Source organism: Thunnus maccoyii, chromosome 24 (assembly GCF_910596095.1).
Source record: "Thunnus maccoyii chromosome 24, fThuMac1.1, whole genome shotgun sequence".
In the NCBI taxonomy this organism is placed as follows: Eukaryota; Metazoa; Chordata; class Actinopteri; order Scombriformes; family Scombridae; genus Thunnus; species Thunnus maccoyii.
The window spans coordinates 2,426,374-2,450,399 of NC_056556.1; the positions used below are offsets into that span (position 1 = coordinate 2,426,374).

Here is a 24,026-nt window from a genome sequence, read left to right on the forward strand (position 1 = left end):
TTACAGTATTCGCACCTTCTTTTTGTACTAACTCAGATCTCTTTTACTGCACTTTAATATACATTTATGCACTACACACTTGAGATTTTTTATGCTTTTGTTTCCTTTTTTACCATTTATTTATTTATTTTTATTATTTCCTGGTCTCATTCTGCTGTATGAGACAATTAAATACACTTGAACTTGAAATTTCAGATAATTTTAATAATCTTTTGAATCATACAGGTATTACGGTATTTTTCCCTCAGCTGTTGGAGCAATCAGAGAATCATAAAACTTCCTTATTTTTTTGAAAATGTCCCTCAGATTTATAAAAAATCTCAAAATATTCACAGCACTTCCCCCATGTGTCCACTAGATGGTGCTATTACACTTAGATTTGATCTCAATAGCTTACTGTTGTTCCTAAAAACAAACAGCCATCTAAATTTACTCCCAAGTCTTTCACAATCAGTAAACCAAAACAAATTAGCAGAATTAGGACTCTTCCAGGAATTACTCCTCTCTTATTATACAATAAAAAAAAAAAAAGAGGAACTGTGTCCTAAAATTCTCAAAAATGACCCAAATTAAAAGCAGACTCTTCCCCATTAAGCCTGCAGCTGTCTGTTAAAATAAAAAACAAGAAAATGAACCACAATTATAATTTATCAGAAGATTTATTGCAACAATAATATAATTAATCTTTTATGAAAATATGCAATGAATACATGTGTTTTATAAGCAGTTTTACATTCAACGATTGTGCAACTACAATGTCAATTTAGGGATAAACTGTTCATAAATATAGTCGTTATTAACAATACAAGTGATAAACGTGAATCCTTTTTAGATTTCGATGCATGACAAGAAAGGCAAAAGTGCTTTTTTTTTTCCCCAAACACATCACAAGTGATATCTACTTTCACAAAATCACTAACAGCACAGTTATTCCAGTGTTTCTCGATCAGTAGAGCATAACAAAAGTCCTTAATCAACCTCACAACACTTTATGTTTCCTCTAGATTTTAGGAGTTTTGCTGACAATAATTCATTTATGAAACGTTTTGGGAAACAAAACTCTTCAAATGTCAAAGAGCTGCTACTTCAGAAAGCATAATTATTCCCTCTTATTGTATTTTCTTGTGTTAAAAAGGATTTGGCACCTCCTAAATCAGAAGATTTCCTCTAAGATTCACTTCTACTCTGTGACTTTGTTTCTTGCTGCACCTTCCAGGCGGAGAGCACCTCGTCGTCTTCGGCCTCGGCGGCGGCCCGAGCTCTTGCCCTCTGCCTGGTTTGGGCGATGAAGGCAGCAATGTCATCCTCCTCCTCGTCATTGGTGTCCTCCCTCCTGCTGCTCCTCCCCTCCGTGTCATTGCTTTCATATCGTGAATGATGGGTGAATTTTCTCTTGGTGGAGAAGTCGTGGTAGCTCTCCGTACCCTCGTCGCTCTCGTCGTAAGCGCCATATGACCTTCCCGCTCGGCTGTAGCTTTGGGATTGTGTGAACCCGTTGCAGGAAGTGTCCTCACTTGATAGATCATTGTGCAATCTTGATCTGTATCTGGAGGTGACGCCGTACCTCTCCTCGTCTTCTTCATCGGCAGCGTAGGACGCTCTGCGGCTGGAGAAGTCGAATTCAGAAGCAGAGGCGTCGACATCGTCGTAGGGGTCCTCTTCTGGGATTGCTTCTGATCCGGAGGCTGGTTTCCTCGGTGGAGGCCTGACGCTTTTCAGCCAGTCGTCGATGCTGGTGTTCTTATCTTTCTCCAGCGCTGGGTTGAGATTCAGACACCCAGAGAGGCCGAAAGTCCTCACAGGTTTCTCCTTTTTCTTTGCCTCCTCAAGAAACTCCTCCTCTTTCATCTTTCTCTCCTCCTCCTCGTCTTCGTCCTCCTTCGGTTTCTTCTTCTTGTAGAGAGTGCTGCGCTTGTTGTCCTCCAGGATCTTCTTCTTTTCATAGGTTGCCATCTTGCCCCTCATCTCGGACTTGATCTCCTTGTCCATGGCATCCAGTTTGCTCAGGTTGACTTGGTCCTGGAAGAGGCTGAAAAGAGGGACGCTGGTGGTGGTGATTTTCTTCTTGGAGCCCAGGCTGGAGCCCAGTGTGGAGCCAAGTGTGGAGCCAAGTGTGGAGCCCAGCGCCGAGCCTCTTCCAGTGAGGCCGGAGATGCTGCTGGACCCACCACCTGAGAGGACCGACGCCGCCCTGCCTTGACCCTGTGATAGAGCGCTGGAGTAGGAAGCGCCGCTCAACATTGATGCTTTGTCATCGTCTACGCCCCGGCCAGAAATCACGCTTGATGCACCGCCGAAGCTAAGCTCCGATCCCGCACGTGATGGAGGAGGCAGGCTCATCTCACTCTGCTTCTGTTTGATGGTTTCAGAGACGACGTTAGCGATCCAGTTTTGGATGCTGGCCAGATTGACCATTGGCTCACCTCCAGGGCCCTGTGCAGTTGGAACTGGTAGGATGGGAGGGACTGGTGTCAGTGGATTAACTGGGGCAGCAGATTGTGCAGATCTCGTGCTGCGAGCCTGCGAAACTGAAGATATGACAGATGACCTGCCGCTGAGCATCGACATGTTGTCATCGTTGGCGACGCTTGGCGGACCCATGACTCCGGCTCCGGCCCAGAAGGCCGAGAGCGGTATCGTCCCTCCGCTGACGCAGCTCTCGTTCTCCCAGCCACACATGGACTGACTCTCTTCTAGATTCTTCTTTGCACGCTCCAGAATCTCCTCACGCCTCTGCCTCCGTTTGACCGTCGCAGAGTCTTCACCCCGACTCATCTCCAAAATCTCATCCGTGTTCTCCTCCCCGTATCGCTTCTGCTGCCTCAGCTTCCATGCCTGATAGGCCGTCAGGTTGACCTCTTGGAAGGATGGCGTCTTGGCCTCTTCCTCGCCATCACCATCGCCGACTGAACTTTTCTCTCCGTCCTCCCGATCTTTCTTGTTCCAGCCAAATTGGATCCTCTTGATGCGCCAGCGCTCCAAAGGCGTCATCTTCTCCTTGTTCCTCTGGCAAAAGTTGTACATGGAGCTGGTGTCGGAGAGGAGGCTTTCCACATCATCATTAATCTTCTTCTTTCCTCCTTCTCCTTCCTCTGTAGCGGTGCTCTCGCTGCCATCGTCGTCTTCTTTCTTGCGATAGCGAGCGGCGGCTTGTTCCTCAATCTCCTTCAGCCTCTGTTTCCAAAGGTCGGAGTAACTTGTGCAACTGGAGGTGGACATCGCGTCGGAGGGAGGACGTCTGTTGCGACGCTTCACCCGCTCCTTCACAGCTCGTACGTCCTCGCTGGTGACGCTGTCCACGTCAGCATCTCCACCTCCTCCGGGCTTCCTTGGTCGGCCCCCGGCAAGAGATTCCCCATCTTCCCCGTCGCTGTTCAACTGCGCCTCCCACCACTCGTCACTCTGGTACACCTCGTTTCTCCGCTGCCACTCGCGGATCATGCTGCCCAAACCGTCATCATCGTCTCCGTCTTCGCCGCCCTCCTGCTCAGGGAGAACAAGCTTTTCTTGAACGCCGGTTGATGCCTGGTTGTCCAGCCCGTTCTGCGCTCCGATCAATCCACTCCTGAGCGCCGCAGCAGCTGCAGAAGAGGCGACGCTGCTCATCACGCTGGCTCCGTCCTCCTCCTCCTCCATCATGATGGACTGCGCTTTCACCTCGATCATGCTCTCGTCTTCCTCTTTATCTGTATCATCATCATCATCATCATAATCATCCCCGCCCTCGCCAAAGATGCGAGCACGTGTGCGAGCGTCGATGACAGAACACTGGCTGAGTGTTTCGTCATCGTCGTCGCGTTCCTCCATCAGGTTCTCGTTCAACTCTCGCAGCTGCTTCAGGAAGCCCTCGTTGGGGTTGATGGCACGTTTTTTCCTCATGGAAGTCAGGGCCTCCATGATGGACATGTGCTGGAAGATCATCAGGTAGGACGCCACCAGGACAGCAGAGCGACTGACGCCCATCATGGAAACCACAAGAACCTTCCCTGTGAACAAACAAGAAAGCAATTATAGTCTGATACTGGATTTCTGAGGCCAATAATTGAGAGTTTGTTATGTCAAGATATATACTGGGACATCTATCTTCACTTTGCTTGGCACTTATATGCTGTAACTGATATATCTGTGACAAGCTTATATTAGTTAAACCTACAATAACAGACTTTTTTGTCCACTTGGAGGCAGCGGAAACAAGTTGTGGACACTTTTAAGTTGATATATTGAACTTGTTAGCAAACACATCACATGTAGGTGCACAGCTATTGGAAATTAACAGTCATTATTTATTTACATATAAAGAATATCAAAGTTATCAAAGAACAAAATGATAGATTTATTGGCCAGAATCTAACTGTAAAATATTCCATGTATGGAAAGCAAATGAAGTGTCAGCAAAAGTTGAAAATAAAATAGATGTTTGATGCAGATTTTATCATTTCATTAGTGAATTAATCAAATGATTTTCTGATAAGGAAACAATTAAAAATGGTTTATACTTGTGCTGGCAGTGAAAGTGTTATTGTTCAAAGCATTTCATGATACAAGGCAATGAGAACTACAATTGTTGCTGCAGACGTCATGAGGCAACACTTTGTGAATCAGCTGCAGTTGCGATGAATGGAGACAGTCAACACTGCGAGTGTAACATGCTCCTCTTCCAGGAACTCTGTGTGGTCCATAACACATTTCTTAGAAACTGGGAAGTTTTGTAAGTTGACATTTCAGGTCAGCTGTTCTCTTTTATCTTTTACTGCATCGCTGGTGACCCCACCCAGGGACATACAGATGAAAAAAAATTGCTTTTAGCTACATCTGGTGAAATAAGTGCATTGTGTATTGTTCTTGTTAAATAAAATAACAAAAAGAAAATAAATTTCATGTGATCTGTGGAGCAGAAACATCACATAGTTGGTGACAAAATTCACCATTCACAAACTAAAAAAAAAAAATCTCATGGTTCACGACTTTAATCGGCTGAATTGTCTTTTCTTAACGATAATAAACATTTTATAATCGTCATGGGCAAATAAAAAATGGAGACAAACAAACCACATCTCACCTTTGTGCGTCAGCAGAGCTTCATCCAAGAATTCGGCGGTGGGCCTGAAGTGCACCGAGATGTCGGAGTCGGGGAAGTCGTCCACCTCGATGCCCATGTACTGGATGTTCATGCCTGCGTAGAAAGACTCCCCTGTGTAGACCCCTGTGCCGTGGGCGGTGTTGAGGATGTGGGTGATTCCCATTCGCTTCAGACGAGCCTTGTTGACCGCAACAGTTCTGAAGAAGAAGAAGAAAAGTCACGTCTTATTGCGCATGAAATTAGACATCCAAACTTTAACTTTAAGAGACAGCGCAGCAGGGATATCACTGAGCTCGCAAGTTCATTTTTGACCTTAAGATCCACCCGTCTAGCTCGTTCTGGAGCTTTCAACCAAAACACTGCAAACTTTACATTTGTCTGAGCACTTTTTATCAGCTTAATCTGCACAAAACAAGTGAGCAAATTCCAACCACTGATGAAGACCATGTGATTCCACTGAACGCTTCAGAAAAAGCTAATAAGTGGACCTTGAGTTCAGATTGTTTTTCAAGATCTGCACTTCCATAAACTCCAACCACTGTTGAAGACCATGTGGTGAGTTTGAAAGTTGGGAACAAGCTAGTAAGCGGGCCTTGAGTTGAGATTGTTTTGTCAAACTGCAGTTACAGTCAAAAGTAAATTTTCAAGCTCAACTTTGAATCCAACATGAACAAGAAGTCCCAAAAAGTGAAGATCTATCCACTGATGAAGACCGTGTGATTCGTTAGAAAGTTGGGAACAAGCTAGTAAGTGGACCTTGAGTTGAGATTACTTTGTCAAACCAGGAGGGGTGAGATTGTTCGACCGCCTGGGATGATATATTTAGTTTTTGTTTCACCTGTTCGTAAAGCTCAAAGTCACTTTTAAAGAAACTCTGATTTCAGCAAGAAAAACTGATCAGATTTTTAATTAAATTTGTTTTTTGTTAGAAAAATGTTAAATTGGATCTCACTGATTCCCCCAGATTTTGTCAGTAATTCCAGAGAAGGGAGGAAACATGCAGAATCCTCTTTGTGACTGGATTTATGTGTGAATTATGGTCTTAAATTTGCACATAACATAACCTGCTGCACCACGTTTCACTGAAATCTCCCAGGTTCAAGGCACATTTCCATCCACCTGTTTTTATTCACAGTTTGTGTATAAGAAAATCTGAGTAGAAACACTGAAATTTAAAATAAACCTCTCTGAATATTGCAAAAATACCTAAAATTAATGTATGAAACGGACAGAGTCGCCATATTTCCATCATGTTTTGTACGTTGTTTTTCACCGCTGCCACCAACTGTTTATCTCAACAACCCAACTACTAATATTTGCATAAAGGCAGTGCATGGAAACACACATTAATTACAATTTTCTCTTTGCAGATTTTCTGGAAATTTGGTAAAAATCTGTGCTACATTAAGATGGAAACCTTTTCACTGTCCGTCATGTATGTCTACATTCTGTGATTTGATGTTCTCAGTTAAGTGAAGGATTAAGTCTCTGTGGGTTGGGAAAATTACATCTCAAATGAGTCTGTTTTTCTTATTTTAGAGATATGTTGGTAATTCTGACAGTGATGTTTTACTCTTTGTCTTCCTCCCTGAGACTCACTTCTCGGCGATGAAGATGCTGGGCCACACCTCGTCCACGGGGTTGGAGGGGGCCTCCAGGCGGTCCTGCACCATGGCCCTCTGGATGTCCAGCACACAGGGGGTGTTGTAGGGGCTGCGGTCGTCAATCATGTCCCTGACGCGGTTGTACAGGTCTTCCACCATCAGTTGCTCGGCGGTTTCCAGCATGGACTCCGGGATGGACTCGGTGCGCACGCCACGAGGCGGCAGCTCTGAGGGGGGAAGACAATAAATTTGGTGCTTTGTAAACAATTCTGGTAGCTTGGAAAGGAGAAGAACTCAGTTAATAATTGATTAACCTTTACTAAAGCCATTAATTAATGCTTATAAACTTTTAGACTCATCAGAAAGTGGTACCAAATGTATCTGCAAAGTCCCAAAATGTTTCATACCTGCCAAAACATCTTTACCACAATCATTTTAAAATGTTCCCGTCCCTCTTAGGATGGGGACCTTTTTTTGACTTTGCTTCTGTTTCTTTGGAAACGAGTCCCCACATGGCATGCATGCATTGATTATGAGTGCTCCATTAGCAAAGTAAAGACCATCTTTTCCAGATATTAAGTGCTGTGAAACAGACTGTCTGACAAACCGCTCATATTGCGACGTACAATTTCAACTCCTGGTGGGAATAAAACCTCTTCATGTCTCATACTTTCACTGTCATCCTTAAGGACAAACTGCATACAGATAAGTCTTGTAGCCATGCATATTCTACAAATACAGAAAGCAGACACCACAGCTGTATTCACCCCTGCAGATGAAACATGTATCATCCATTAAGCTGCCAAATGTAATGTAATGTCAGAAGAGAAATGTGATACAGGAGGCGCTCTGTGATGCGTCGTATCAACTAATTTCCTCAATCAGCGACAACCAAGACATCTCGATCTCTCCGTCCGGTAATGAGCTGAAGGAATGAAATATGGATTCTCAGTAAATGAGGAGAATTATATGAAACTCAGAGCTCATTACTCCAAATGCTGTATTTGGATGAGAAGTGAAGAGCACTAAAGATAAGGCTGATTCTCATGAATAACTTAAAGGGGACATATTCTGCATATTTCCAGGTGTATATTTATATTTTTGGGCTTTACTGCAATATGTTTTGCTTGATTCACAGTTAAAAACTCCTTATTTATCTTATACTGGCCCTTTATGCAGCCCCTCAGTTCAGCCTCTGTCTGAAACAGGCCGTTTTAGCTCCTGATGGCCGTGCGAACAATCTGATGTCATAACGAGCAGGAAGTAACTTTGCAAACAAAGGATTCAGGACAGTTGAAGCCCTGAATTTTGACTTGCAGGCAGCATTTCTTCATATGTTCTCCTCAAGTTTTGGACCTTTGACCATGTTTGACATTCAACATCAGAACAGGATATAAATAACAGAAAATTATTATTAAATATATTAAATTAATCTTATTACCAAAATCTAATTTACACACAGTGAGCCCACACTGCCTGCCATCAACTAATCAGTTAATCAAATAATAATTTCAGCAGTGAAACTGAAACATGTTTAGGTTTTTGACAGTTTGAAAAGCAGCCTGAAGACATGATTTTCACTTCTGGTAACTTCTGATGGACATTTCTCACTATTTTTATATTATTTGTTGACTTAAAATAATGAGAAGAACCATTAATCGCACTCTGGGATCTAATCTCAGACCATGTTTCTCTCTTTGGTTGATCACATGACTGTTTCTTGTGTCTTACCCTCGTTGATGATCTTCTTGGCGGCGATGGCTGATGAGAGGTGGATGGGCTCCATGAAGATGCTCGCAGCGTCGGAGCCGGAGATCATGGAGAACCTGGAGTCTGACACCATGGAGAAACTGGAGACAGAGAGAAAGAAGGTTTCAAGGTTTTATTGAAATTTACAGTTTGCAGTTGTTATATTGTGCAGATTTAACAGCTGAACACATTGTTGGAAAGTTCTTCCCAACACTGTTTGGAAGTTCCCACTAATGTTTTGCACCAGGCAGAGAACAAATCACCACCTCTGGATCCAGCAAATAGCCGCAGACCGTCACACTTCCTGTACACACATGTTCAATTAAAGTTGGGAGACCTACAGGAACTGTTTGCATCAACTTTCAAGGCTTAAATTACTTCCATCGCTGCAGAAAAGCTGTAAGTTATTAACACAGAACTTGATTATAACTCTGAAATTAACACTTTTTCAGTTTTTGGTAACCTAAATGGTTTTTTTTACCACTCACCTTTGTACCCTTTAAGATTATTTACTAGACTTGAGCTGCTTAAATTTAAATAAAAACTAGAAAAATTGGGATGTTCTAAAACTTCTATCTGCTAGTGTATGAACAGAAATGTATCATACACAAAAATGCTTAAAATCACATCACTGATACTGGATTATGTTCATAAAAATGCTTCTAAAACTGATCTTCTTCCTCTCAGTGTCATTTATTTAAACATATATATATATACGACAGGCTCTGCAGATGGTCTTTATTACGCGCTATGCTTGATACATGAAGTCAATTTCATTTTCATTTTGGTGTGAACTCATCTTCAAATGCCGTCATTTAAATTATCGTTGTTGCTTAATTCAATAATCCTCTTCATGCTCCACTTTGTAAAGTTCCATGTTTGTTTTCTGTCAAACATGTTTCCTCAGCGATTCATCACTGACTGATACTTTATCATGTTAGTGTCTGTGCTGAGGTTGTAACTCTTCTGTTTCTGTTATTTGTTTTTTATTTACTGATGTAGTAAATTTACAACAAATAGAATATATTTTCATCACAAATCAAAAAACCACCAGTAACAGGTCGATGACTTTCATTCTAAAAATCTTCTTAGAAATAGATGTTTGCCTGCATTTCCTGCATTTTCTTTTTTTACTTTATTGCAAATTTCTGATCAATTGCACCCCGTAATTATTGAATCCTTAAAATGTTGTAATTATTTGTTTGTACAAATTTGCACAAATAGAAAAGAATAGAGGTAGAAAAGTAAAACGATCACAAGAAAATGTCATTCTTTGTACTCTCGACAGCCAAATCTTTACATAAACAAAATATAGCAGCTTATTTCACTGCTTTGGATAATAATAATAATAATAATAATAATAATAATAATAATAATAATAATAATAATAATAAACAATGTTACAAAGTGTCTAATGTGGGAAAAACTATACTCTATAATTGTACAAAATATGTCAAATAAAAGAATGAAATAGAAAAAAATTACTAAAATAAAGACAAAAACAGCAAAATAAACAAATAAAACATGTTGGAACTGGAAAAATAATCTTACAATGCTTTAAAATAACGTTTTGAGAAGATATTTAAAGTCTCAAATGAAAGAAGAACTCAGACTGATGATTTCATGAGGCTGCAAAATCCTGTTTTTCTTTTCTTTATGACTGAAAATGTAAAAGTTTAAACTCCTGCAAGAAACAATCTACAGATTTGATGAAGAGTGGATGAAATGTGGAATCCAGCGAAGCTTTAAAGACGCATAAATGTGCTTCACATATTCTTTCATGTTAAATCAACAGTTCTTTAAACAGGTCGTCTTCTACCTGGGAGACGCACAGCGGAGATAATGAGACTGGATTCCTCGGACACTCTCCCCCTCCTCCTCCTCCTCCTTTTCCTCCTCGTCTCCATTGGGAACCGTCTGATCCCTGCGCTCCCCGCTCTCATTGGTCGATGCCATGGCAACCAAGATCCTTGCCTCCTGTTAAGCAAAACTGGATCCGTCTATCGAACACACACACACGGGGAGAGAAACACTGATGAAGAGACGCTTTGATTCATGTTCATGTTTCAGGTTACAGGAAACAGCTCCGCATGTCTTCACGTCCTTTTTGACGGGAATTATTTGAAACGTTTTGACACCAAAATACTTTATTTTATACCTGTGAGTTTGAGGAATGTTAATAACAAGAAACAAGAACTCTGAATAAAATACAGCCTGAAACTAGCAAAGTTTCCTGATTTCCTCATTTTAACAGAAGACAATCTTGATGCCAACTTTTAATATTTGATGTTTGATATTTGATGATGCTGTGAACACATTTTGCTCCTCATCATCATGATAATATAGAAGCAAACAGGTGAAACTGTCCTTTAACTCTGTTATTCTTCTGAATAAAAGCTGCTGCAGCTGTCTCTGACTCTAGTGTTGGACGGTATTATGATACAAGCTGCGAGATGATTGTCTAGTGTCAGATTTTGCTGAAGGCCTGAACTGTTTATACTGTGTAAACACAACAGACATTTCTATTTAGCAAAGTTATAAATAGAGCTGAAACGATTGGTCGATTAATCTGCAACTATTTCATCACTGATTAGTCATTTAAGTAATTTTTTTAAGCAAAAAAATGCCAAATTTTTACCAGTTTCATCTTTAAATATTGGAGATTTGCTGCTTTCTTGGTGTTTGTTAACATCTCCTTGAGCTGCAGGAAACTAATTTTCTGATATTTCTGAAACTAAACAGACCAATTAATTGATTATAGAGCTCCAACGATGAGTCGATCAACAGAAAATGAATCATTAACAATTCATCAAGTCACTTTTCAAGCATCAAATGCTCAACATTTGATGCTTCCAGGCTCTTAAAATTGAGAATTTGCAGCTTGGTCTTATATGATTGTAAGTTGAATATTTTTTGAGTGTTTGTTGGACAAAACAAGACACTGGATGATGTCACTTTGTGCTTTAAATTTTTTTTTGATGTTTGATAAAGCAAATGATTAATCCATGATGAGAATAATCTGCAGCTGTAGTTTGATGATAACACTTTAAGTCTTTATGAGCAGTTTATAATCATTTGACTCACTGTAATGACGTCATCAGCAGATTTAAGGACGTTTTAAAGTGTTTATTAATGTACAGCATGTGTCAGCAGTTATAAGCTCTCCTATGAAGTCATTATTACATCTGATTATACAGCAGCCTCCACTTGTCGTTGTTGACAAATACATGAATACACACTTATATCCTCTTACATTATAGTGTGTTATTAACCATTTATTAACTCTTTATGTACTGATCGTTAATGCTTAATAGTGGTGCTCTGACCAACATGAAAAATACTTCACATTTAACACCTTAATGGACAGATAAATAGTGTTATAAACCATTTACTAACTGTTTATATGCTGCTTATAAATGCTAAACAAGGAGACTTAAAGTGGAGTTATCTTATATTTAAATTATAAACCTGGCAGTGCTTTCACAGCACACGTTTGCACCACAGCGTGATCTGTTCAGCTTAAAGACGGAAATAAATGTCGTTTACACAGCAGGAAATATGAGAAATGACGGTCAGAGAGGGAAGAAAGACACTTTTATCTTCTGAATTCATGAGAAAAAATGAGAAATGTATGAAGTTTTAAAAGCTGATGTTGCTGTGTATTTGTATGAATGTGTGTGTGTGTGTGTGTGTGTGTGTGTGTGTGTGGGTGATAACAGGCCTTCCAGCAGGTCTATTTATAACCGGAGAGACAGCTGCCTCAGAGGCTGACAGGCAGGCCGAAAGGCTGAAAGGCCGCAAAAAGTTTCACACTTATAAAGCAACAAAACAACAACACTGATCTGAGGTGAGAAAAGTCACAATAATAGAAAATCTGCCTCCTTGTTTCCTGCTGACAAACTTTATATGAAACATTATGTGTGTGTGTGTGTGTGTGTGTGTTTTCCTACCTCGCTGTTGAAGGTGGTGTGTGTCTGAAAGCTGGTGGCGGCCGGACTGACTCAGGGTCCTACAGTTAGAGTCCTCCCCCCTGTCCCCCCCCCCCCCCCACAAACATGCAGGACACCCGACACCAGCCCGAGGTAACGGAGTATTTCTACTCGAGTACAGGTGGAGTTAAAGGACACGTTCACAGTTTTTTAAGTGTCTTAAAACCTCCTGTTCATACTGACCATTAGAAGATCCCTTCATAAAGCACTTACAATGGAAGTGATGGAGGATAAAGTGTACATAAATGTATTTAAAGTGTTATGGAGTTTTCCATCTTTAGGGGTTACAGATCGAGTGACAAATTGGGTCAAAACTCACACTGTAATTCTTAATCTGTCCTCCAGACTTCAGCTGTCTGTGATGTTTTGGTGAAAGCAGAAACCTCTCTGATAAAGAGTATATCAGCACTGCCGTGGTAAACCAAGGCCAGAGAGGATCCTTCTAGACAACACAGATAGGTGGGATGTGAAGCCAAAATGTGTTGATAATGACCTGAGGCTCAATGCAACGTGACTTAAGATGTCACGGGTCCTTTGTTTAGAAACTAGTGAAACAATTAGACTAATTTTTCATATTGTAGGCCGATCTGCTCGGGTTAAAGAATAAAGACTTTCAGAAGACAGAACAGAAAGAGAGTTACAACAACTTGGATGTTCGCTGTTCTCAGTATTAAGACATCAAAGCCTCCTGTGAGCTTCTCTCCACTGAAGTGTTGACCGTCGCTCAGAAATATATTTCAACGTTACAGTCTTTTTAGTGCCAAAGTTCCTCTTTTTGTTACTAAACTTCCACCTGCAGCTCAACAGGGAAACACAAAAAGGGAATTTACTTCCATCCTTTCCTTTTTTATTTCAGTCCTTTCCCCTTTTCATTATTTCTTTTCTTCTTTCTTACTCCTCCTGCTGCTTTTCTCTGTCCTTCCTTCAATCTGTTTCTTCCCTTTCTATCCATCCTTTCTTTCTTATTTGCCGTTGTCTTTTAATCTTTCCATCTTCCTTTGTTCCTCCTCCTGTTCCTTCTTTTCCATCCTTTTTCTTATTTTTTGCCTCTTTCCTCATTTCTTTCCGTCTTTCTCCTTTTTCCTCTTTACTCTCTTTTTGTTTTAGCCATACATTTTTCCTCCCTTTCTGTCCATCCTCTGCCCTTCCCTCTTTCCTTATTTATTTCCATCTTTTCCTTTTACATTTCTTTTTTCCCTTTGTCCTTCCTTTTATACTGATTTCATTCCTTCTTCTTGTCCTTTTTCCATCCTTCCTGCCCTCTCTTCTTCTGTCCTCTTTCCTTCATGTTTTTCCTCCATTTGTCTATTTCTATTTCTTTCCGTCTTTTCCTTTTTTTTTTCATTTCCTGATTTCTTTACTTTCATTCTTTGCTTCTTTTCTTTCTTTTATTTTACTCCTGAATCCTTTTTGTTTTTAGTGAATTACATTTGCTCCATTAGCGGCATCCTAGTTACTTTAGATAATCAACAGACCTCGTTATTCTTGTGATGTGGTGAACTGTCCCTTTAAGGAAACGAGTGTTTGTTAACTTTCATGTAAACGTCCACATGAGCTGCAGTTTCCATAGAGACAAAGAAGTCTCTGATAAGCAAGACGAGGCCGTTAAATAACTTCTGTTCACTTAAATCTTTTACTTTTGTAACATGTCTGCAGTTCCACGACATTAACTCCTGTTTATCTACAGTCAGCTGACAATCATCCTGCCTGTTTACGACCTGAAAATGCAGCCAAATGTAAGTCACAAGGTCACTCAAACACACTTACACACCAGCCTGAGGTCGCTTGGTGTATTGTGATAGAAGACTCACAAGATGAATTAAGGTCTGACTGGTGAACTGCCATTTTACATTCTTATGAATTACTTTCAGATGAGACTCTTTAAATCCAATTATTGAATGTTACAGGCAGTAAAGAAAAGCTTGTTATTAACTGAACCACTTTAGCTTCTTCTGTGTTTTTAGTTTTGTAGTCTAAATGCATAAAGACAGGGATTTATTAACGTTACTTAAAGTGCTTTAAGAAGGTTACAAATCTTCAAAAACATCTTTCTTCAGTGAATCCAACAAAGAAAAACCAAACAGCTGCTTCCGGCATCAAATCGTTTCATCAAACGCTTCTGTGAAATCTAATAGAATTTAGGATGATATCTGGTTTGGCTCATCTGGTCATTTTTGTGGTAAAGCAATAAATATAGTGCAAAAATATGAAAAAACAAACAATTTAGTTTTTTCTTTATTTAACCAAAACTGAGACTTAAACTTATCCAAACTTAAATTAAAAGTTACTTTGGTAAATACACTTATTTGCTTTTCTTTCTGAAAGTTAGATGTTTAGTTTGATACAGTTAAAAAAACAAATGTTTACAAGCTAAATGCATGTTAGCATTTTATGCTACATTAGCATTAGAAGTGTAGCTTGACATTTCTGAAAATCCTCGTCTTCTCTTTCTTGCTGAGATTTAGACGTTCAGACTGATAGCGCTCTCATGTTGATATGCTAAACATGAAGCTACCACCAACAGCTAGCTAAGTTAGCTTAGCATAATGACTGGAAACAGAGGGAAACAGCTAGCCTGGCTCTGTCCAAAGGTAATAATATCCAGCTACCAGCCCCACTGAAACTCTCTGATTAACACTTTATATCTTGTTTTGTTTAATCTGTACAGAAAACCAAAGTTTTGCTTGAGGTTAGGTGCCAAAATATTTCATGAGAAATCAAACGTAGCATCATTAGTGCACAAAAACTTCAAAGAACCAACATTTCATGGGATATGTTTTGGAGGGAAACGTAACACCACATTTTATTTATCTTTAACATATCAGAACATTCTTGAACATACCTCTCCAAAAATCTTTATTGCCTGTGTTTTACAGTTCTTACAGTTATTATCCACTCAAGTAGACTCAAATATGGTTAATTTAAGGTTTATGTAGGTAAAACCAATTAGTAAAGGTGAAGAAAAGATGGTTAAATTATAGAAATGTCACTGATCTTTGCATTAATTGGCACTAAATGCTGCTATTGATAAATGGTGCTAAAGCAGAGCAGCTGCACAAATACAACAAGATACAGAACCCAACAAACATGACAGGTTGACTCTTTTCCATCCGCCGTAAGTTGTGTTTGTTATAAATGATTAACCCTGCACACTTTTATTTGCCTTTTCACTTTTTATTGCATAAAAGAATAATCATAAGTGCTTTAGTCTGACACGAAGAAAGTCCCACGTTGCATGGAGACTTTGTGTAGTGGTTTTTTGTCACAATAAAAAGGTGAAAAAGTAACTAACACTGAGCTGGTTGTATACATGCTCAACACAAGGTCTCAACTCTCAGTTTACTCATTGACCATTTTGTCTTCGGCTGAGATTTCAACACAACAGAGAATCAGAAAACAGTTACTGGTCTGTAAAAAAAAAAAAAAAAAGGCACATACAGGCACAGGAATAGATAACAGCGCCACATCTAACTGCAACATTGAGAAAAATACAGTGACGACACAACATCGCTGCTGCATGTTCAGTTTACTATCATATATGACGAAGAAAAGCAGCAGATCCTCACATTTAGTTGAAAAAAATCGACTAAAACGGTTAATCAGTAATTGAAATAATTGCAGATGATTTTTTTTGTTGACGATTAATCGTTGTTTGAGACTGAAAACGGTGGATTTACCCTTTCAGAGTCGATGCCACAAGTACAGGAGTTCAAACGTTTTCCTAGTTTTTCAAACTAGATCATGACGTATCGTCCTACAACATCTAGATCACCATCATGGCTTCCTCTCACTGTATCCAAAGGCCTCCTTTATCTCTTTGTGTGTCTTTGTCGTTTTTTTGTGCCATAAATTATACAAAAAAAAGTGACAGAAGTAGTGAGCTTGAGAAGTAAGTTCAAACCCTGCCGACCTTTACACACCTGGCAAACGGCTGTGTAAAGTGATTGTCTGTTTTTAGACACTCTACGACAATCCTTGTGCTTCTTTTTAAGCCTTAAGATTGAGTGTGAGATTGATGAGTCTCAGCAGCTGTCATCATTAACTTTGAGTAGGGATTAAAAGATTGAGAGTTTCCGTCTCTGGTTGTTTGGGCTCAACCTGAAGGACAGTCTAAGGAGTTCTGACATTCAAAGAGCAACCCCGTCTCCTAGTAAATAACATGCATATACAACTAAACTGCAGAAACGTAAGGTGAGAAACCTGAAATGCTTGCACCAAAATGTCTGATCTTGGAAGAAAATATCTCCTAGGAGAAACTACAGCAATATTAAACTGCTTTATGGTTGTGTTCAGACTCTGGCAGCTTTTGGTTAGGTCTCTTTCACTAACCTTTTGCTGCTTAAACCTGAACACATACAGGACTCCTGATGTGAATCCTGATCTTGTCTCGCTCCATCCACCCCAGAGTGATATATAAATTTAGCAGTTCACTCATTCTAAACAAAATAAAATAAATGGGACAGCAATTTAGTAGTATATAAACGTCATTTGTAAGAGACAGGGTTGCAGAAAAGGTTGAAAGTAGGACCACCCAAACATGGGAAAACACCTCAGGATCCTCCAGGAGGAAGCTGGAGAACAGTTTAAAATCTTACTAAACGTTCACAAACTTTGAGTTTGTTGTCCAAATTGGCAAATTTTAAAATTCTGATTTTGCAAAATGCATCACCTGCATTTGGTAGAAAAAAAACAAGCAAACAAAACACTGCTTGAGGTGTGTTGGTTGGTCATTCAGCATCTCTAAAATATACAATATACATTTTATTACAGTGTTAGACTTGTAAGACAGGACGAAAACGGTCTATTATAAAAAAATATGTTATATACTTTATAAAGAATAGTTGGAGAGGAGCTTGCTTTTACCTTATTGTGAGTAATAAAAACATCTTTCCATGTTCTCTGGAAAATACACAGAAAACAGGACAGTGACTGACATATAATAATATTAAAACACTGGTTAGAAGTTTGTTAAACCTCCTGAGCATGAACAGAAATCTACACATCTTCTGCAGCTGGGAGCTTAAATTCACAGCTTACGTCTTCCTGAGGGGGTGCAGTAGGTTTTTGTTTATTCCTGACCTCTTTTAACGAGTTTAATGAGTGTTTTTAAGAGTTTTTTTTTAAGAGGAATAAATCTGTGAAACATCACTGTGGGGCAGCAGGTAAATCTCTGCACTGCAGCTGAGATAATAACGAGATGCAGAGCCTTCACACGCAGATTAATATTCCAACCATGTTCAGGATAATCAAATATTTCCTTAATGAGTCTGCACATGTAAGTGCCGCCGCATGTGTAATAACGGAATAATCCTGAATATGGAAATCCTGTGGAGGCTAGCTGGGATATGATGAACCATTTTCTAGAATATAAAAACAAAATCTGGTTTCTTTTCCAAAGTCGGAGCTTTAAAACGGTCTCATATTAAAAACCATATCCCAACTACAGCAAGGTAAGGCTAATAATGAAATATTAATGTATGTAACAGAGGGTCTGAATGCTAAATGTACCCAGCAAGTAATCAGTCTCTCTCATTTAGACGTGAAGTGACCCGAGTCCTCGACATCAAACGGCGTCGTACTTTTCTTTTTTCCTGAGAAAGACATACAACCCTGAACGTGTAGCTTTAGCAGAGAAGCAGCATGTGGTAAATGTGGACTTCATTACCCATAAATCACATCATGTGACACAGTTGAACTCATCGGCAGGTCCAACCTTTTTCTGGTCAGAGCGAGAACTCTGAATTTTGCTCTTAATTCACCTGAAATTTGTTCGAACATACGAGGGTTTTTACTTTAAAATCTAGCCGACCGCAGGTTTAACAACATCAGGTTTGGTTATGAGCTCTGAACAGGTGAGCAGACTTTTGCAAAGAGAGCTTAAAAGGACTTCTTTATGCTCTCGGTGGAGTAGCTAGCTGTAGCGTAAGGATAAAGTAAAGCTTCAGAGGACCAAGAAAGGGTTTAGACATTTAAGAGTGATAATAACACCCTTAAGAATAAAGATTTGGATTGTATTAAGAGGTGGTCATAAACTAACAAATGGCCCAAATTGGAGGGAGTTTGACTGGAAGGTCGGCTAAATATGGAAATGTTCAGGATTATGTTGGAGGGGTTGTGGCCACCAAGGAGACCACTCTTATATATATATATATATATATAATGGGCCCATCCAAACCTGCAGCGGCACCAGGAGGATGTTAACCCTGTTGCAGTCCTGTGGTTGCAGCCACAAGCCCCCAAACATGAAACAATGGCAACAAAGGGTGAATGAGGTTCATTATAGAAAAGGTCACAGCTGAACATGGACGGTTTTATGGATCTACTGTACGGTTACCATGGATATTAGTCAAGTAAAAAACAAAGAACTACAACAGAAATTTGCTATGTCTCCTGTGTGTGTTTTTTTTTTTTTTAGTTATTATTTTATTGTTTGTTTAGTATTTTCTTCAGTTATATCAGGTTTGTTGTTGTTGTTGTTTCTTTGGTTTTTGTTTTCTATCCATATGTCTCTATTCCATGAAATTCATATGTTAAGATATATAAGAGAACGTAGAGATGTTTATTTACTAAATGATGGAATGTATGAATTATATGGCACAAATAAAAAGTAAAAAAAAAAAAAAAAAAAGTTCTTGTCGTTGCTTATTGCACCAGTAATAGTGTTTTGTAGAGTCCGCGTTGTCCACGAACACAACGTCTGTTTGCTGTTTTTGGATATTTGCAGGCTGCTGATCTGCAGGTTCACTTCCTGTTGTGAAGTCAACTCTTCTCGAGTCTCCAGTCGAACCGGCACATGGGAACAGTCTCCATGTTTCAGCACGTTCAGCAGTTTTCACAGTGTTTTTCTAGATGTGCGTTCAGCCCTTGTTGTCGACGGCAACAGGCAGCAGAGGGACGACGGCTTCGCTCCTCTCTGCCTCGCCGTTGTCTTTCGAGCCGTTCATTGCATTCTTCCTGGCCTGGTAGTCGGCTAGCTTCTTCTTCTTCTCCTCCTTCTCTTCCGCATCTAAATCGACCTTCGGGAGAGGCGGGAACTCCCGGCAGTACGCCGGCGGCAAGCACGGCACCAGATGCACCTCGCCGCTGTCATTCATGAGCTGGACGCAGGTGTAGAAATCCTGTGGCGAGCGGTTAGCGGTGACGGCAGCTGGGTTGGGTGTAGGGATGGTGCTGGGCAGGCCGGGGTGTTCCATCATGCTGTAGTCCGTTCCCGGGAGAGACACGATCTCTGGCCTCGGCCACAGGGAGGGCCTGTCCAGCGGCGCCATGAAGGCGTCAGGAGGCGCGGAGCAGTAGGGCGACAGGCTCTGCATGTACGACATCGGGTTCTGTGTCATGAACTGATGATGTGCGGCCAGAGGCGTCAGGTCACACGGCACCATGAGGGCGTCCTTCTCCCGGTCGGTGGGGTCGGCGGGGACGCTGCACGCCTTCGGCGTGGTGAGATAGACGTTGTCGGCGCTGACCTGATCCCACACCTCCTCGCTGTAGCTGGGAGGTCTGTAACTGTGGAAGTTACTGAAGTGACGGTTGATTTCATCCAAGTTCCCCTTCTGAGGACGGAAGAGAGAGATGCAGAAGATGGAAAAGAAGGAAAAACAAAGGAGGTCAACAAAAACATAAATGAAGGAAAGATGGAAGAAAAAGGAAAAGAGATTCGTTTGAAGAAAGTTAGAGACAGTGAGAGGTGGAAAGAGGAGGAAAAGTTTTGGGAAAATGCAGCAAGAAATAAAAGGAAAGGACAGAAAATAGGAAGAGAAAATAAAAAGGTATGGAGTTAAAAAAAAAGGAGGGACAGAAAGACAAGAGAGGAGAAAAAGGGAAAATTAAGGAAAGAGGAAAATGAAAACAAAATGCAGCGGGACCAAAATATGACACGGAGAGAAGGACGAGTAGGAAGGTAAACATGGAGAAAAGGAGGAAAGAGGGAAAGCAGGATTGAAGAAAGTAATAAAAAGCAAGTAAAAGGAAGAGAAGGAAAAGAGGGCAAAAATTAGGAATAAGAGCGAAAGGTGGTAGTAGTATGGAGAGAAAGGAGGAGAAGAAAGGGAAGAAAGGGGAGGAAGAGGAGGGAAAGGGAGGGATGAAACGGGAGAAAAAGAAGCAAGAAGAAGGTAAAGGAGAGGAAATCAGAGAAAGACATTAAAGAAAGAAGGAAAGAAAGGAAAGTGGACAACAAAAGAAAATGACGAAAATGACTCATGTCTATATATATATATATAGACATGAGCGTGTGTTTGTGTGTTACCTTCAGGAGCATCGGGTCAATGCCGATGATCCGCGGCTTCGGAATAGGCGGCAGGAAGTAGTCTTTTATCCTGAAGGTGAAAACATAAAGAGAGGAAGTCTGAAAGAGTAACAAATACATGTGCACGCACACACACACACACACAGCTGATAAAATCATTATTTTCTAATCACAACGTCGTCTGACAAAATGAACATAAATCCAGGATAATGACATCAGTATGTGTGTGTGTGTGTGTGTGTGTGTGTGTGTGTTTTCTCACTTCTTGCTCTGTGGAATGACACTGAAGGCGATGACCAGCAGAGCGGCGACACCGATGCCCGTCACCAGAATCAGCACCAGCAGTTTACCTGCAGCACGGGTTCAGAAAAAAAAAACAATATTTAATCACAGACACGTTCCCTCCTCTCTCCTCCGCAGCCTTTTCTACCCTCAAGGCTGCATATTTAATTAGAAAAAGAAAATTAAACGTCTTAATTAGACATGCAGGGAAACTCAGATTAGTTTCTTTAATTGTTTGGCAACTTTACTCCCACTGAGCTGTTCTTCTTCTTCTTCTTCTTCTTCTTCTTCTTCTTTCTAAACTAAAATCATCTTTTTTCAACTTTTTCTCGTTATAATTGTCCAAACAAACAGAAAAAATAGATTCAAATAATAAGAAGAGAGAATAAAAACATAAACAAGAAATATTCACAACAGTTTCAGTTTAAGTTTTATTTTATTCGCTTGTTAATTCTCCTGTAGAAGGAACATATTTCTTTTATCGTAACCAAAAGAATATTTAATAAATATAAATGTGTTTACAGTTCAGTTGAAAATATTTGTTGTTGTAATATTTCCAGAAAAAAGTATATTTCAAGTATTTATATACTTATTATACTTGTTCATATACTTGTTAATATTACACATATTTCAAGGATAAAATCATCATATTTTGAGAATATAGTCGAAATATTTGTGAATAAAGTTGTAATATTTTGGGAGTAAAGTCACATTATGTTTCGTCATGTTTAGACGAGAGCAGCCAACATGTCAAATAACTGAAATCGAAGGTTTAATGATTATTGATTGATTATGTGCAGCTGTTATTCTTTCAGGATGACGTCAGCAGCTCTGAGACGCTGTGAGTCATCATCTTCTTGACTTGAGGTTAAAGTTTCAAAACACAATTAAAACCGCAGCTACAACATCGAGAACTGCAACAGCTGGACGACTAATTATAATGATAATAAACAGTGGTGGTGATCACGCTGTTGTCATGGAAACCCTTCCCGTCAGCGGTTACCTGTGGGCGGCCTGGCGGGGAAGCTCATCAACAGCTTGGCGCTCCATTTGCTCCACAGACCGTGGTTACGCGACCGGCAGCGAACTCGGACCACGTAGTCGCCAGCGGGGAGGCCGAGCAGCTCCACGTGAGGCTCCCGCAGCGGATGTTTCACCTGAAAACAACAACAACAAACAACAACATATTGTAATATATTATATCATATATTTATAATGAGCTATTATTTTTACTGTATTTTTGACCATCTGTATGTTGATCCAACTGTTCTTTACCGGGTCTGGCCAGTAGAGGACAGCAATTACTATCATATTTACAATAAATTTACAATTTTACTTTATTTTACAAATGTACTTTACACTTTACTTCAGTATTTACATTTTTGGAAACTTGCTACTTTTTCATACTAATAAATACTATGAAATTTAATCATTTTTTTCATTAAATACCCAAATTTTATCCTTGCAAATACCCCAAATTTGCCATTGAAAGTAATGTAATAATAAATGGGGTAATTAATCAAGTGTCATGTGTTTTCTGCTCATTTTAAGGGTTTTTACACAATAAAAACCCCAAATCTATTAACTAATCCTCTTAAACTTGTGTTTTTGTTCTACTGTCTTTATTGTGTTTTATGGTGTATTTTGTTTTTATTCTTCTGTCTGTCTTTACTTGCTTTATTCTTTTCATTGTTGGAAATAATTTCTTCTTCTTTAAAGCACTTTGTGAACCCTGTTTTAGAAAGGTGCTCTATAAATAAAGTTTATTATTATTATTATTATTCATTTCAATCAAGGTGTTAAAGGGGCTTTAATGCTATTTGGTATATTGTATGGACATTAAAAAACTATTAATCCTTCCAAATCTGGAAGGATTAATAGTTTGTTAACACAAAAATTTAATGAAAAAAAACCTTAATTGAAATATTAAGTTTGTTTTATGGCACAAATTCATTGTTTTTCATGTCATTTGGTCAATTTTTATGCCTTAAAATAACCTTTAAGTGTTAGAAAACAACAGTCAGATATCATTACTGAGAATTCTTCTTTTAGTGGCCAAAAAAAATGATGACCGTCTCATGGCTGAAACCTCCCGCAGCGACACAATGGAGAGAGAAGATAAAGGATGTCTATTGTATGGAAAACATAACAGCGAGGTTACAACTAAAGACAGACGTGTTCCTGACGAAACGCTCACCTATTATTTCTTTTCTCCCTCTGAGGAGAACGATGTTCCCATTCATCTTCTTATTTAAATGTGAACAAGTTTTACTTTCTTTTTCTTTTTTGATGTATATATACGTATGCATGTATTTGTACCTTTTTTAAAATTTTGCTTTGTTTTTTAAAATTTGTTTATTTATTTATTTAATTTTTTGATTTACTTTATTATTATTATCATTATTATTATTGTTCATTTTATTTACTTATGCACTGATAATGGCTGTATGGATCATTTACACCTGTATTAATGTAAATATTTGAAAAGCTGATTGTACTGTATGACTGCACTTGAGAAAAGGAAATAAAATAAGTTAAAAAACCATAAAGTGATAAATGAAGGGGAAAGTCTATTCTGCTTGATTAGCTAAATAAGGGCTAATTTAATATTCTACTTTTAACTTCACATTCATCTGACTGTGATGTCTTTAGATAAACGCATCTGTTCCCGTCTGGATACTGTTTATACTTCTTCTCTTCAGTAAACAGAGGTTTGTATCTTTTACCTTCCAGTTGTCGGGTTCGGTGACTCGTCTGTACTGCAGCTCGTACACCAGCGTGATCCAGCCGTACTGCAGGTCGGAGGGCACCGGGTACGTCCAGGACAGCAGCGCGTCGTGACCTATTTCATCCCCGCCGGCGTCCGTCAACGTGTAGGTCAAGTTGACCGGAGCTTCAGTCTGAACTGCGGACGACACAAACACACAGAGAACAGTAGGAAATGTTAACAGGATGCTGCTTTCTAATCAGATTTATGTCAAAAGACTCTCAATAAATCATCAGTGGCAGAGATGCGCAGATAATTATGAGTTTATTCTCTGTTATTATGTTGAATCATTATTAATTAATACTGT

At 39.6% G+C, this 24,026-nt stretch overlaps 2 protein-coding genes across 4 annotated transcripts in view; both read right to left on the bottom strand.

Annotated features, from left to right (window-relative positions):
• Nucleotides 1–575: 575 nt before the first annotated feature.
• dusp27 (dual specificity phosphatase 27) lies at nt 576–12,440 on the bottom strand. The gene is made up of 6 exons (XM_042404443.1): nt 12,384–12,440; nt 10,253–10,433; nt 8,416–8,534; nt 6,680–6,911; nt 5,060–5,277; nt 576–3,986 (listed from the first exon to the last, which is right to left on the bottom strand). Exons 2-6 carry the CDS (start codon nt 10,387–10,389, stop codon nt 1,168–1,170), a joined length of 3,525 nt encoding a protein of 1,174 aa, XP_042260377.1. The 5' UTR covers nt 10,390–10,433; nt 12,384–12,440; the 3' UTR covers nt 576–1,167.
• Nucleotides 12,441–18,844: 6,404 nt separating this feature from the next.
• LOC121891847 (growth hormone receptor-like) overlaps nt 18,845–24,026 on the bottom strand; it is a 61,053-nt gene continuing 55,871 nt past the window's right edge. For all 3 annotated transcript variants that reach the window (XM_042404480.1, XM_042404477.1, XM_042404479.1), the window contains 5 exons: nt 23,679–23,857; nt 21,956–22,109; nt 20,933–21,020; nt 20,671–20,740; nt 18,845–19,975 (listed from right to left, as the gene is read on the bottom strand). In XM_042404480.1, the coding sequence (XP_042260414.1) occupies nt 19,280–19,975; nt 20,671–20,740; nt 20,933–21,020; nt 21,956–22,109; nt 23,679–23,857 (1,187 nt within the window). In that variant the 3' untranslated portion in view covers nt 18,845–19,279. The remainder of the gene's footprint in view (nt 19,976–20,670; nt 20,741–20,932; nt 21,021–21,955; nt 22,110–23,678; nt 23,858–24,026) is intronic.

What these genes read in the sequence shown, in the direction of transcription:
- dusp27 (XM_042404443.1), bottom strand. Translation starts at nt 10,389, where the DNA reads ATGGCATCGACCAATGAGAGCGGGGAGCGCAGGGATCAGACGGTTCCC. An exon ending in AGCATCTTCATCGCCGAGAA is followed by an intron (nt 5,278 to 6,679) that starts GTGAGTCTCAGG and finishes CTTCTTCTTCAG; the next exon opens with AACTGTTGCGGTCAACAAGG. An exon ending in AGCTCTGCTGACGCACAAAG is followed by an intron (nt 3,987 to 5,059) that starts GTGAGATGTGGT and finishes GTTTGTTCACAG; the next exon opens with GGAAGGTTCTTGTGGTTTCC.